This window comes from Scyliorhinus canicula, chromosome 6, assembly GCF_902713615.1.
Source record: "Scyliorhinus canicula chromosome 6, sScyCan1.1, whole genome shotgun sequence".
Taxonomy (NCBI): domain Eukaryota; kingdom Metazoa; phylum Chordata; class Chondrichthyes; order Carcharhiniformes; family Scyliorhinidae; genus Scyliorhinus; species Scyliorhinus canicula.
Window position 1 is genome coordinate 9,129,816 of NC_052151.1, and position 15,799 is coordinate 9,145,614.

The window sequence follows — 15,799 nt, forward strand, 5'->3', positions numbered from 1 at the left end:
GTACAGAGGGGGGGGGCGACGGTGCATTGGCCAGGGCATCCGTAGCCCCCCCTCTCTGCACGCCGCTGCCCCCAAACCACCCCCCCCGATGCCGCAACCCCCCCCGATGCCCCCCCATGCCGCAACCCACCCCCTGATGCCGCAACACCCCCCCCATGCCGCACCCCCCCCCCATGCCGCAACCCCCCCCCCCGATGCCGCAACCCACCCCCCCGATGCCGCAACCCACCCCCCCCAATGCCGCAACCCCCCCCCCGATGCCGCAAACCCACCCCCCCCGATGCCGCAACCCACCCCCCCGATGCCGCAACCCACCCCCCCGATGCCGCAACCCACCCCCCCGATGTCGCAACCCACCCCCCCCGATTGCCGCCAACCCACCCCCCCCGATGCCGCAACCCACCCCCCCCGATGCCGCAACCCACCCCCCCCCGATGCCGCAACCCACCCCCCCCCCCCGATGCCGCAACCCACCCCCCGACACTGAACGGCGTCAACCATCATCAATGGTTGACGCCGTTTTAAAGCAACTGTAATTTTCGCCGATGTGACCCATGGCCACGTCGGCGGGACTTCGGCCCACCCGGGCCGGAGATTTGTGGACACTTAAAAAAAAATGAAATCCCGCCGGCGCCAGCTGTTTTCAGAGGCTGCCGGCGGGATTTGCACAACGCCGGTTTTTGGCCGGTGGGAGATTTAAAAACCCTGCGGGAGCGGAAATAACGCCGCTGCCCGCCGATTCTCCGACCCTGCGTGGGGTCGGAGAATCCCGCCCCATGTCAGAAATAGACATCGGACATGATTTTGAAGAAATAGCCAAGTCACAGTCAGTGGCAGTAATTTCCTTCCAATTATGGATGATGGCTGAGCTCCTGATGGTGAAGAGCCAGTAGGAACTGCAGTCTAGCAAGGCAATTAAGACAGGTGCAATTTTAACACATCTTATAAATATTTCAAAAAGAAATGGCCACATTTCCAGGACTCCTTTGAGCAGAGGAAATATCTCCACAAGATGACCCATTGATATGGGTACTGTGGGAGTATACGCATCCTCAAATTAACCCGGAAGTGTTGCATCCCTGCTCTGGCACCTGGAGAACAAGGCCTAGATTTTCACTGGGTTGACTCCAAAGCCCTTAAAGGATGGCAGGCAGGCCCTGATTCCAGTCTTCCCCAATCCATTTCCGGGCTCTCTAATATTCAAGAGTGCCTTTAAATGGTGCGGGCTGCTTCCTGTCAGAAGCCCACATTCAGCATTCACAACCTGGCTGGCTCCATTGCAGATAGGTATATCCTACTCCTCTGCAATTTTCATGAAGTCATGCAGGTTTTTTAAATGTTATAGTACATGGCCCCTCAGAGGATTTGTAAACTCCAATGTGCATGAAGGAACCTTCTAAAGCTAAAATTCCCCCATGCTAAGTTACACAGTCCTCCCACCCCCTATGCCCCATAAAATGAAATGAAAATCACTTCCTGTCACAAGTAGGCTTCAAATGAAGTTACTGTGAAAAGCCCCTAATTGCCACAGCCTGTTTGGGGAGGCTGGTACAGGAATTGAACCCGCACTGCTGGTCTTGGTCTGCTTTACAAGCCAGCTATTTAGCCCACTGTGCTAAACCAGCACAATGTCAGGCTCTTCGCTTTCACCCACCCTATCAAGCTCCTTATGTTTTCTATGGCAAGGTCTACCCTCCCACCCACCCCCTACAACCCCTCAGGCTCCCTATGCCAAGCTGTGGCTCTTCCATGTTCATTGACCAACTGTACACTTTCTTGAACCAATCAACACCACAGTATATAGTGGCAGATGTAAAAAAAAATTGAAAAAATGTAATCTTTGATAACTTTCTCCTAAACTTGAAAAAAAATCTGGACCAAGCTAATAAAAGTGTCAATCATTCAGGCCGAAAGAAATTTCACAAACCGTTGAAACCATTACCTTCTGAAATTCACCACAGAGACTCATCTTTCAATCAAACAATGTTTCTTCTGGAGAGCAGTTGTTCTCAACAGCCAATAAATGATGATAACACCTCTTCCTCACAGGAATGATTGATTGATTGATAACACCAGCCTGCTCCCAATTCGTGGCAATGAAGATCAAACCTTTACGGGTAGTTTGTTGTGAAGCAGGAGGTCTGAGCTTGGAATGTTCCCACCTTCCACTTTTGGTGATGAAAATTCAGGCCATTGCACAGGGGTGCTGCCAGATGTGCTGAGTATTTCCAGCAGCTTCTCTTTTTACTTCCGATTTCCAGCAGCGAGTGTATTTTGCTTGAGCTTTAGCATCTGCCACTTCCTCGCTATATGTTGCAGGTTCTCGGAGAGGTGACAGTGAGTGCACAAGCAGCAGAGCTTGTCAAGAATGAAGTCATGATAGTGAAAGACAAGGCCCAGAAAATTGTCGATGAAATCGAAGCGGATAAAAATATTGCAGAGGGTAAACTGATAGCTGCAAAACCAGCACTAGAAGCTGCAGAGGCAGCTCTGAATGTGAGTACCTTGTTTAATTGATACAGGAATAACTTTAGAATCAATCTAATAGACTGAGAGCATGATTGAATAGTTAGATCAGCCCACTGTGTGCATGCTGCCTCTCCAGCAGAGCACTTTAGCTAGTCACAGTACCACCCCCACCCACCTCTCCCCACCAGTTTTCCCATAATCCTATATTTATTCCTAATCAAATAATCATCTAATTCCCTTTGGAAAGCCAAGATTGTATTTCTCTCCATTACACTCTCAGGCTGTCCATTCCACATTCTACTCACTCAATGTATAAATATGCTTTTCCTTATTTCCTTTTCGGTCCTTTGCCATTCTTCTTAAATCCATGTTTTCTGGTTTTCAACTCTTCCATCCATAGGGATAGTTTCTCTCTATCTACTCGGTCCAGACACCTCATCATTTTGAAGAGCTCTCTGAAATCTCCTCTCAGCTTTCCCTCTCTTTAAGCTCTCAGCTTCTGCACGCTACCCTCATAAGTAAAGTCTCTTAATTCCTTTACCATTCCGATAATCTTTTGCTCCATCCTCTCCAATGCCTTTGCATTTTTCCTGAAGTGTTGTACCCATACCTGGATGCAGTGGTCCAGTTGAGACCAGACCAATGCTTTCTAAAGGTTCACTATAACTTCTTTGCTTTTGTTCTCTCTGTGTTGTTCCTCGTGTCTTAATAAAGCTCGTAGTCTCAATTGTGGAGAAGATGCTTTATTGTGAATTCGTTCTCTCTTCAGAGCTCTACCTATGGCTACCTTCAGTGCTACTTGCTGGTGTGTATCTGTCCTCTGTGAAGTGTGTCCTCACTTCCTGTCCCCGTCTATTTATATGGCTCTCCCGTGCCCCCTCTAGTGTTTGCTCAGTTGTATTGCATCTAGTTAACTTGTGATCACCACATCCCCCTTTTTCTCTTTACATATTTTCTGTACATCGTTAAAGAAAATTGTACATCCTGTCCCGGTGTATTTATAGCTCTCCCTCTGGTGTTTGCTCAGTTGTTTTGTATCTAGTCAATCTACGATCACCACATCCCCCTTTTTCTCTTTACATATTTGCTGTACATCGTGAAAGAAAATTATAGAAAACAGTTACTTATGATATGCGTATCTATACAGGTGATGGTGCTATTGCATATTTTACAAAGCCAATGTAGTTATATGTCCAATCTTAATAAAAACATTTATGAGTCCAAACTTGATGAATTTGTTCAGAGCTTTTTTTCTTTTTGTTGTTGATGACGTGGTGATATTGATATTGCAAGTCCGCTGTGAATGTTGTTGGTGTTCCTTGTTATTTTAAGTACCCAATGCATCATCCCGAGGTGTTTGCATGGTCACCTCACTGATGTTGACTGGCATGGACTTTTTTCTGTGCTTGTGGTATTGATTTATTGTCTCATCCGCCTTGGATGCTGGTGTGCTTGCTCGTTCTGGAGCAGACGTGAGTTTGTGCGATTCGTTGTCATCCCATGACATGTTTGTAGTCTTGTCATCGTTTTGCAGTGTGCTGTGGCATTGTCCTTCATGTGCCGAGTAGTACCATTGCGTACAAGTCGTTGTTTCATTGCTGTTGTTTCTGTCGTTCCTGTTTTTGTTGTTTTCGTTGCCGTACTTGTTGCTGTTTTTGTCGTTTCTGTCTTTGGTGTTGGCACTGTCGTTGTTCCTGACTTTGTTGTTTTCGTTGCCGTTCGTGTTGCTGTTTTTGTCGTTTCTGTCTTTGGTGTTGTCGCTATCTTTGTTCCTGACTTTGTTGTTTTTGTTGCCGTTCTTGTTGTTTCTGTCTCTGTCGTTGTCGCTATCTTTGTGCCTGACTTTGTTGTTTGTCTTGTCGCGCTTCCTGTTGCTTTTGTTCTTTCTGTTGTCGTTCTCGTTTCTGCTGTGCTTCTTGCTATTGTTGTTGGTCTTGTCGCGCTTCATGTTGCTTTTGTTCTTGCTGTTGTTTGTCCCGTTTCTGCTGTGCTTCTTTTGACTTTTGTTTTTCTTGTTATACTCTATTCGTGTCCCGAGTGGATAATTTGAGTCATTGAGCATTTCGTCTCGAGAGTGGTGCGAATGATCTGATGTTGCATCGGTGCAGGTGACATCAATCATTTGTGGAGAATTGGATTCCTCATCTTTGCTTTCTTGGTGCTCCTCTTCCGGAGTCAAATTCTTCTCGATTTCATTTGACGCGGTGTCTCTGGATTCTTGGCGCTCCTCTTCTGGAGTCAAAACCTCCATGATTACAATTGACGTGGTGTCTGTGGACTTCTGGCGCTCCTCTTCTGGAGTCCAAATCTGCATGATTTCAGTTGACGTGGTGTCTCCGGACTCTTGGTGCTCCGCTTCTGGAGTTGAAATCTTCATGATTTCTGTTGATGTTGTCTCACTGGACTCCAGGTGCTCCTCTTCTGGAGTCAAAATCTGCATGGTTTCTTTTGGCTTGGTCTCTCTGGACTCCAGGTGCTCCTCTTCTGGAGTCAGAATCTGCATGGTTTCTTTCGGCGTTGTCTCTCTGGACTCCAGGTGCTCCTCTTCTGGAGTCAAAATCTGCATGTTTTCTTTTGGCTTGGTCTCTCTGGACTCCAGGTGCTCCTCTTCTGGAGTCAGAATCTGCATGGTTTCTTTCGGCGTTGTCTCTCTGGACTCCAGGTGCTCCTCTTCTGGAGTCAAAATCTGCATGTTTTCTTTTGGCTTGGTCTCTCTGGACTCCAGGTGCTCCTCTTCTGGAGTCAGAATCTGCATGGTTTCTTTCGGCGTTGTCTCTCTGGACTCCAGGTGCTCCTCTTCTGGAGTCAAAATCTGCATGTTTTCTTTCGGCATCGTCTCTCTGGACTGTTGGGTGGCCCGACTCTGTGCTTCTGTACAGACAAGCTGAGAACTGTCAGTCTCGCTGTGATCCTGTACGTCGAGTGCGATCACCTTGTTACTGTTTTTGCTCTGTGCTTCGGTACAGACAAGCTGAGAACTGTCAGTCTCGCTGTGATCCTGTACGTCGAGTGTGATCACCTTGTCACTGTCTTCGCATGCAGTGGGTAGAGGTGCATTGTCTTCTTCTTGTTCATGTGAGCTTGTTAGACTTTCATAGTCTGCTTGTGGTTGCTCAGATACGGCAGGTTGACCTTCATGGTCTTGTGCATGCATGGTGTCAGTGGTTAGATGTACGTTGTCTTCTTCCTGTCCCTGTGAGCTTGGTAGACTTTCATAGTCTGCTTGCGGTTGCTCAGATACAGCGGGTTTACCTGCATGGTCTTGTTCATGCATGGTGTTCGCCAGGGAGTGTTTGCTTGCATCCCTTTTGGAGTCTTTCATCACTCTCACTGTGGAGCCTGTCATCGCTCGCTCTGTGGAGTCTTCCTGTGCTCTCTGTGTGGCGTCGTCGTCGTCTAGGGTATTGCTGTCATCCAATGTGTCGACGAGCTGCCATGGCATCATGGTGTTGGATTCATCTACCATGAGTAGAGTCGTGTTGAGCGTTGCAACGGTGTCACTGATGCTGTGATCAGCATGTCCAAATAACTCCTCCATGTCTGAGTAGTATTCTTTGAAACCCATTTCATCTTCGTTGGCTTCTTCTACCACGAGTTGATTCGTGTTGAACTTTGCGACCGTGTCGCTGATGCTGTGATAAGCATATCCGACTGACTCAGCCATGTCTGAGTAGTATTCTTCGAAAACCAAATCATCCTGGTTGGATTCTTCTACCACGAGTTGGTTCATGTTGAACTTTGCGACCGTGTCGCTGATGCTGTGATAAGCATATCCGACTGACTCAGCCATGTCTGAGAGGTAATCTTCGAAAAACAAATCATCTTTTGTTGTTTCGGAATTCTTTTTGTTCTCTTCACTTTGGGTGGTGCAGACTGCTTTTTTCAGGGTGTTGTGCAAGTTGTTTTTAACTGTTGGTTTAAGTTCAGGCGTTTTTCTGTGTTCTGAGGCAAGAGAATTTGTGTTTACCACTTTAAGTGTCTTGTTTGCAATTTTCGGGCATTTCCCTTTTAAGTGGGCGTGGTCGGGATGCTCAGACGTCATGACGTCACGCGCAGGAATGCATTGCGCATGCGCAAATCGACCTTCCTCCTTCACTGTGCGGTTTTGTTTCCATTGCGCATGCGCGGCGTGCGCATGCGCATTACGATCCGCGACCAAACCTTTTTTTGACTGCGCATGCGCGGCTTGCGCATGCGCATAACGATCAGCACTGCGATATTTTTTAAACTGTGCATGCGCGGCTTCCGGTTCCGGCGCATGCGCAGACGCAATTTGTAGTTCTTTGCTTACCGGAGACTGCAAAATGTGCTCCGACGCCATTTTTTCGCGGATTTCAGCGATTTTTCTGTCCCATCTGGACTGGATTTCTAAAAGTTGTAAGTTACCTTCTCTTCCCGATTTGGACTGGGTTTCAGCGTTTTGGCTTTGTGAGAAATTCTTGTTATTTCTTCTTTTTGATCTGTACTTTTCATTCGCGATTTCTTGTTCTTTTCGTGATATTTTAAGTTTTGCATCACTCAGTCTCTGTGCAGTTTGGACTCTGAGCATGCCTTGCTGTGCAAATTCCTTACAGTACTCTTCAAATTTGTTTAGTACCGTTTGTAAGCTGTTTCTGTCTTCACCTTTTGAGTATTTAAATCCATTATAAACTTTCGTAGCTTCATGTCCTTCGATGAGAATTGCTATTTTAATTTCGTCTGAGGCTGCTGCTGCATCATTTGCTATGATACCGTAACCGAACCATTGTTTAAACGTTTCCCAGACACTTCTTACATTTCCAGTCGTGTCCAGCTGAAGTGTGAATCCAAGGCACATCCTCCCATCAGCGATGTCTTCCCAAGTCGAATGTCCAGTAGGAGATTTCCATGCCATTTTGTTCTTTCTGTGTCTGCCACTGAGTTGTCCTGTAGTAAGCGTCTGAAGCCACTCCTGGGTACCATGTGTTGTTCCTCGTGTCTTAATAAAGCTCGTAGTCTCAATTGTGGAGAAGATGCTTTATTGTGAATTCGTTCTCTCTTCAGAGCTCTACCTATGGCTACCTTCAGTGCTACTTGCTGGTGTGTATCTGTCCTCTGTGAAGTGTGTCCTCACTTCCTGTCCCCGTCTATTTATATGGCTCTCCCGTGCCCCCTCTAGTGTTTGCTCAGTTGTATTGCATCTAGTTAACTTGTGATCACCACACTCTCTGCTGCTATATATAAATACCATTATCCCAAAAGCATTATTGACCACTTTGCCAACTTGTCCTCCATGTAGACATGTATCCCAAGAACCCTCTGCTACTGTACCCATTATAGAATTGTACCTTTTATTTTATAGTGTGTCTTCTTATCAGCGCAGGCTTGGAGGGCCGACGGGCCTGTTCCTGTGCTGTACTGTTCTTTGTTCTTGTTCTTCCTATCAAAATCTATCAATTCACACTTCTCTGCCATGATATAGGGAGTGATTTTCTGCCCTTGTTTTCGGAAGACGAGAATGGTGGAGGATGAGTGGAACAGGAGTCCCAAATCAGCTTTTACGCCAGTGGGATTTCCGCCTTCGATTGTCCCTGCCAGGGACATAATGGGGTTCCTGCCATGCAATAACATTTCTGTCCATCCTCATCTATTCAGGTGCTTTGTAACAATACTGATAGCAAGCTGCTCAAGCAACACACATGACTCCATTGAAAATAATGAGGGCTGTGACTTCCCTACAGCCACATAGTCAAAAGTAACCAGAACACCAACAGTCATGCTGTATTCTGAAATCAAAAGATTCTTTTTAATTTGTGATAAAACTTGATCATATGCCAGTTTGTGTTTGGCAGCAGTTGAATAATGCAACAAATGCCTGTATTTAATTTGATCACATTATCTTTGTCTTTTCAGACAATCAAACCTGCCGATATTTCCACTGTACGTAAATTGGCCAAACCACCTCACCTGATTATGAGGATTCTCGACTGTGCGCTCGTTCTCTTCCAAAAGAGAATGGATTCAGTCACCATGGACCCAGAAAGACCCTGTCTCAAGCCATCCTGGGGTGAATCTTTGAAGGTGACTCATTATTATAATCCTGTAATGTTTTGACAGGTTGAGAGTAAGCACTGATCTTAAAAAAATAACTCCTGCCAGTTGTGACATTCAGAAGAATGTGGTTCCTTCTTCCTTCCCAACACCCTTGCATCCTGTATGAGATGCAAGTATCTGTCAGGTTCCAATCTCAGTGGCAAACATCTCCATCTAACGATTACTGATAAATAATTCATAAAATTGTGCATGATTAAGATCCATTTATATGATTTTTGTCAGGAATTTTGTTGACCGAAAATTCTGCAGAGGGTAAATGACCTCTTGATTCCCGAAGTCTGTGCACAATCTGCAAGGAACAAAACAGGAACTGTGATGGAATACTCTCCCCTTGCCGGTTGAGTTCAGCTTCAACAACACTCAAGAGGCTTGACAACTTCCAGGACAATGCAGCCCACTTGATTGGTATCTCTTCCACAAATATTCATTCCCTTCACCAATGCGCACAATGGAAGCCGTGTACCATGTACAAGATGCACAGCAGGAGCTCACCAACGTTCCTTTTACAGTGCCTTCCAAACCCGCAACCACTACCATTTAGAAAGAGAAGGGGAACAGAAATAGCAGAATATCAACACCTGGAGATTCCCCTCCAAGCCACTCACAATCTTGACTTGGGAATACATTTTTGTTCCTTCACTATTGCTGGGACCAAATTCTGGAACTCTCTGCCTATCAGCACTGCGAGTGTATCTACACCATGTGGATTCTACTGGTTCAAGAAGGAAGCTCACAACTACCTTTTCAAGGGCAATTAAGGATGGACAATGAATGCTGGTCTCGACTGCGGCGTGCACATTCCTTGACTGAATATTTCAAAAATTGCCAAATTCACAGAGCACTTTGAGAGAAAAATTCTCCTAATTTCTGTCCTAAAAGGGTGTCCCTTAATTTTAAAGCAGTGCTCCTTGTTTCTGAACTCATCTACAAGAGGAAAGATCCTTTCCATGTCCACCTTGTCAAGACCATTCAGGGTCTTATATAGTTCAGTTAGATTACCCCTCACTCTTCTACATTCCAGTGGAAACAAGCCCAGTTTGTCCAACCTATCCTCACAAGACAGCCCCCTCATTCAGGTATTGATGCTGCTGTATGTGGTGCTAGTGGTTTCAACAAAAATGAAAACTTGACCCTGTGAAAAATATGCAGCCAACATATTTGTGTGACTGTTGTGAAGAAATATTATTTTTTAATATAGCTGGGCCTATATTTATTAATATATTTGGGCAGCATGGTAGCACAAGTGGATAGCACTGTGGCTTCACAGTGCCAGGGTTCCAGGTTCGAGTCCCCGCTGGGTCACTGTCTGTGTGGAGTCTGCACGCTCTCCTCGTCTCTGCGTAGGTTTCCTCCGGGTGCTCTGGTTTCCTCCCACAGTCCAAAGATGTGCAGGTTAGGTGGATTGGCCATGATAAATTGCCCTTAGTGACCGAAAAGTTTAGGAGGGGTTATTGGGTTATGGGGATAGGGTGGAAGTGAAGGCTTAAGTGGGTCAGTTCAGACCTGATGGGCCGAAATGCCTCCTTCTGCACTGTATGTCCTATGTTATGTACTGTGGTATTCTGTGAAGCAAAATTGCAGGGGCTGTGTGTATATCAATGTGCATGTGAGGGGAGGGGCGTGTAACTAATTTAATTATGCTGGGGACTGGGTTTCTACAAAGTTGAGACATCAAAGGGGTTAGGTATGAAAGGGTTATGTTTGAACTGAGTGGGGCCAAGTGCCATGTTCTACAAATAAACACAACATGGGTGGAAATTTGCATCAAGAGATAAGTGAGGATTTGGATTTTTAGCTGTTGAATGTCAAAGGGAGGTAAGGAGTTTACAAATATAAAAGTGCATAAATAAATAAAACAAAGTTTTACATTTTATTTTACTCAAAAGTGGTGGCCATAAGGAGAACATGAAAGATTTTTATACGATGGGAATGGTAGGATGAGGATAATGGCAAAATATGGCAGAGCAAAACTATTTTTGAAGAAAGATTTGAAGTTGCGCTAAGTGTGGCCATGTAAGACCTACTGAAGAGAATGCTGTGTGCTGAGACAGAACTGTGAAGAAGTGAAGTGAGCAGTCTTCAGCTACGCCACAAAAGTGTCTGGTTGTTTCAGAAAGCAGGGTTTTGGTTTAATGTCTAGAATTTCGATAGACGAGAGGGAGAGAAAGAGAGAAGTCCTGGGAAATACTTTCCCTACATCAACAGTAGGTTGTGCTTTGTGGTAATATTACAAAATATTTATGGATTAAATATTATTAAGGGCAGTTACCTAAAGGGGTGTTTATTTGTGAGTCAAGTAGGAGTATTTTGGGGAAATGCTCTGTAAGACTAATTTTAATTGTGTAAATGTAATCTTGTGTGTTTAAGTTTTCATTTCATTTCTTAATGTTATAATTTTAATATTTAAAAGCTCCAAACCTGTTGGTGGAATTTTTGATTCCTGGCTTCAGTGCCCATATTTTCTTATGGTAAAATACAAATAGAAAACAGTTGTGATCACTGGTCAAGTTTCCCTTTTTGGGATTTAGCTCACATGGGATTTGTCATCTGCCGGATCACGAAATTGGAGAAGACCAATTTCACCACCAGTGTGTAACATTTTTGATTAATCATACATTACAAGTGTATAGAAAGATAAAAACTATGACCACTTATCACTAACTAATTTGAATCAGTCATAAATTAAATTAAATAATAATTTCCTTTGAGAACAGTTCATAAATGTTGCACTTTTTTGTTGCTTGTTCTGTTTCCATGCATAAAAACAATTTAGGAGCACAGGAATTACAAAATAATATGTGTTTTTGTCACTTCTTTTACAGTTATTGAGTGGCACTGGTTTTCTTCAGGCCCTGCAGCAGTTTCCAAAGGACACCATCAATGAGGAAACAGTAGAACTTCTCCAGCCATATTTCACGATGGAGGATTATACATATGACAACGCTAAGAAAGTCTGTGGCAATGTTGCTGGTTTGTTATCCTGGACTCAAGCTATGGCTTCCTTCTTTTCCATCAACAAAGAGGTTCTGCCTCTAAAGGTAATACTGATTCAGAAGAATATTTAAATCAACAGCATTTCACACATATAAGTGCACAAACTGTTTTCTGCATAAATATCTTTCAGTATTATGGATTTTCTGTTTGATTTTTCCATATTTGAAGAAATTTAAATGAAAATAGAAATATTAATTTTATTTTCAAACAAATGCCTCAACAAATTCCTATTTAACTGTTGGTTCTGGTCGGAATTACAATTATTTCATGGATTTGTGAGGGCCTTGAGGAGTCCAACATGAGTTTGTGAGTCAAACAAAACGTAACTTTATTTACACTACTATATACTCAGCACCAGTACTTTGCTACTGGTCTCTCTAGCCAGTACCTAGCTGGCAGTCTCTATTTATACAGAGAAAAGGTTAATGATTGTCCTGCCTCCTTATCGAGGGAGCTCATTGTCTCCCAGATCGACAAGGTAACCAATTGTCCCTATCCAATAGGATCTCTGCAGGTTCCAAAAAAAATGGGATCCTTTTGGTGATTGTTTTGCTGGTGCTGCAGTTTACCAGTAAAGAGCAAAATTAGAGAATTGGATACAAATCAGTGCCATAGTGTTGTTGTGTCACTGTAACCTGTGCTATTATCCCTCTTGTGTCTGTTCTCATAATAGAAGAAGTCAAAAACACAATTCAGAGCATTTCAGATAGAATCAGGGAATTTATTGATAAATTAATCATGGAGCAGTATGATACAAAAGGAGGCCATTTGCTCCATCAGGTTTATGGCAGTTCTTTTGAAGAGCAATTCAGTTAGTCCCAATCCCCCTGCTTCTCCCCCATATTCTCATATTTTTCTCCTTCAAATATTTCTCCAATTCCTTTTTGACAGCTTTGAATTAATATCGATCATCCTATGAGACGGTGCTTCTAAAATCATCCTCACCTGTAATAGAAAAACATTTTCCTCATTTTGCAAATCATCTTGATTACATGCCTTCTTACTTTGAGCAATTAGAAACAGTATACTCTGTGTAAATCCTCTGACCTATATTGATCCACACACATGAATGAAATGAAATGAAAATTGCTTATTATCACGAGTAGGCTTCAATGAAGTTACTGTGAAAAGCCCCTAGTCGCCACATTCCGGCACCTGTTCGGGGAGGCTGTTACAGGAATTGAACCGTGCTGCTGGCCTGCTTGGTCTGCTTTCAAAGCCAGCGATTTAGTCCAGTGTGCTAAACAGCCCCTCATCAGCCTGTCCTAACCTTTGATGATAGGACCCATCCAGCTGCAATCATCAAGTACAACCTGATTGGAGCTGGTGATACTGACAAAGGAATTCTCAAGCAAAGGCAGAAAGAGATTGGTGTAGTCATTAAAACATGGTTTTAAATGCCTCTGTCAAATCTCCTTTTTATCTTCAAAATACTGCACATACTGGAAATCCGAAATAAAAACAGAAACTACTGGAAATACTCAGCAGATGAAGAGTATGTGCAGAGACCCAGTCAGTATCGACCTGTTCCTGTGCTGTACTGTTCTTTGTTCTTGTTCTCCAAGCCGTCCCCACCAGCAGAAACTTTCCATCCCACCGATGGTGACCCCAGGTTTCCAGGCAGCAAGGGTGCGATCTACAAAAATAGCCCTTGGCTATTTGTTGACGTAGAAAGTTTGGAGGCCAAATCACTGAGTGTTTTTAAGACAGAGAAAGATATGTTCTTGATTAATAAGGGATCAGAGGTTATGGGGAGAAGGCAGGAGAATGGGGATGAGAAACATATCAGCCATGATATGGGCTGGTTTAGCTCACTCAGCTAAATCGCTGGCTTTTAAAGTAGACCAAGCAGGCCAGCAGCACGGTTCGATTCCCGTACCAGCCTCCCCAGACAGGCGCCGGAATGTGGAGACTAGGGGCTTTTCACAGTAACTTCATTGAAGCCTACTCGTGACAATAAGCAATTTTCATTTCATTTCATTTTCATGATTGAATGGCAGAACAGACTCAATGGGCCGAATGGCCTAATTCTGTTCCTATGTCTTATGGTCTTATGGACATTGACTAGACTGGAAGATGCCATCACCAGCCAATAGCGGACCACCTCCTCCGCCACAAAATACAACGCACGGGGAGGATGGAAAATCCCATCCTGAACCTTGTATTTCCAAAGGCGAATAACTCTAGCTTACCTTGCCTACTCATGCAGCGATATTCCCTCATACCTGAAATCATTCTAATGAATCTATTCTTTACCCTTCCCAAACTTCACATTGTTCCTGAAGTACGCTGCCCAGAATTGGTACACTGAATCTAGGGTAAAACAAGTGTTCGATATGGGTTCAGTATAACAGTTATTCTACTTAATGGGGGCAACATACATCAAAACCCAAGCCCCTTACACTTTCTCAACTATTCAGTAAGGTCATGGCTGGTCTGATTTGGCCTCAACTCCACATTCCACATTCCCACTGACTCCTCTCTTGATCTACCAGTTAAAAATCTGGAATTAAACTTCTAATGATGACCATGAAAGCGCTGTCAATTGTTGTAAAAACCCATCTAGTTCACAAATGTCTTTAGGTAAGGATATCTGTCATCCTTACCTGGTCTGGTCGACATGTGACTCCAAGTCCACAGCAATGTGTTTGCCCTCAGAAAGGCCCAGGAAGCCATTTAGTTTTATAAAAAACCTGGAGAGTCGAGAAGGAAGGATGGACCACCTGGCAGCAAGCTAGACACTGGAAACGACAACAGCCAGTTAACAATCCCTGTCGACCCTGAAAAGTCCTCTGTCTGGGGGCTTGTACCAAAGTTTGGGGAGCTGTCAAGCAACAGCCTGACAGTCATACTGACAGAATCATACCTTACAGATAATGCCCCAGACCACTGTCACTATTGAAGGATTTGAATTGTCCTACCTGGCTGGACAAACACAGCAGACGTGGAAACACAGTGATATACAGTCGTTGGGAGGGGGGGTGGAGTTGCTCTGAGAGTCCTTAATTTTGACTCTGGACCCTATGGCATCTCTTGGCATCAGGGCAAGCGTGGTCAAGGAAACTTCTTGCTGCTTACACAGTCCCTCCTCAGCTGATGTGTCATGACTTCTCCATGTTGAACTCCTCCCCCACCCCGACATCACTGGCATACTCCTCCCCCCGACATCACTGGCATACTCCCCCCCCCCCCCCCCCCCTGACATCACTGGCATACCCCTCTCTCCGACATCACTGGCATACTCCTCCCACACCCCGACATCACTGGCATACTCCTCCCTTCGCATCGCTGTCATACTCCTCCCTCCGCATCACTGGCATACTCCTCCCTTCGCATCGCTGTCATACTCCTCCCCCCGACATCACTGGCATACTCCTCCCTCCGCATCACTGGCATACTCCTCCCCCCCGACATCACTGGCATTCCCCCCCCCCCGGCATCACTGGCATACCCCTCCCCCCCCCGACATCACTGGCATACTCCCCCCCCCCCCCCCCCCCCCCGGCATCACTGGCATACCCCTCCCCCCGACATCGCTGTCATACTCCTCCCTCCGCATCGCTGGCATACTCCTCCCCCCGACATCACTGGCATACCCCTCCCCCCGACATCACTGGCATACTCCTCCCCCCGACATCACTGGCATACTCCTCCCCCCGACATCACTGGAATACCCCTCCCTCCGACATCACTGGCATACTCCTCCCTCCGCATCGCTGGCATACTCCTCCCCCCGACATCACTGGAATACCCCTCCCTCCGACATCACTGGCATACTCCTCCCTCCGCATCGCTGGCATACTCCTCCCCCCGACATCACTGGCTTACTCCTCCCTCCGCATCGCTGGCATACTCCTCCCCCCCGACATCACTGGCATACTCCTCCCCCCGACATCACTGGCATACTCCTCCCCCCGACATCACTGGCATACTCCTCCCCCACCCCGACATCACTGGAATACTCCTCCCCCACCCCGACATCACTGGAATACTCCTCCCCCCGACACCACTGGCATACTCCTCCCCCCGACATCACTGGCATACCACTCTCCCCGACATCACTGGCATACTCCTCCCCCCGACATCACTGGCATACCACTCTCCCCGACATCGCTGCAATACTCCTCCCCCCGACATCACTGGCATACTCCTCCCCCCGACATCACTGGAATACTTCTCTCCCCGACATCACTGGCATACTTCTGCCCCCCGACATCACTGGCATACCCCTCCCCCCGACATCACTGGCATACTCCTCCCCCAC

General features: G+C 45.6%; 1 protein-coding gene across 1 annotated transcript in view; it reads left to right on the top strand.

The window, feature by feature from the left end:
- The window catches only part of LOC119966923 (dynein heavy chain 8, axonemal-like), a 1,786,259-nt gene that overhangs the window by 1,501,131 nt on the left and 269,329 nt on the right, over positions 1-15,799 (top strand). Inside the window, exons 68-70 of the mRNA XM_038798881.1 lie at positions 2,320-2,496; positions 8,341-8,508; positions 11,364-11,579. Coding sequence (XP_038654809.1) covers positions 2,320-2,496; positions 8,341-8,508; positions 11,364-11,579 — 561 coding nt within the window. The remainder of the gene's footprint in view (positions 1-2,319; positions 2,497-8,340; positions 8,509-11,363; positions 11,580-15,799) is intronic.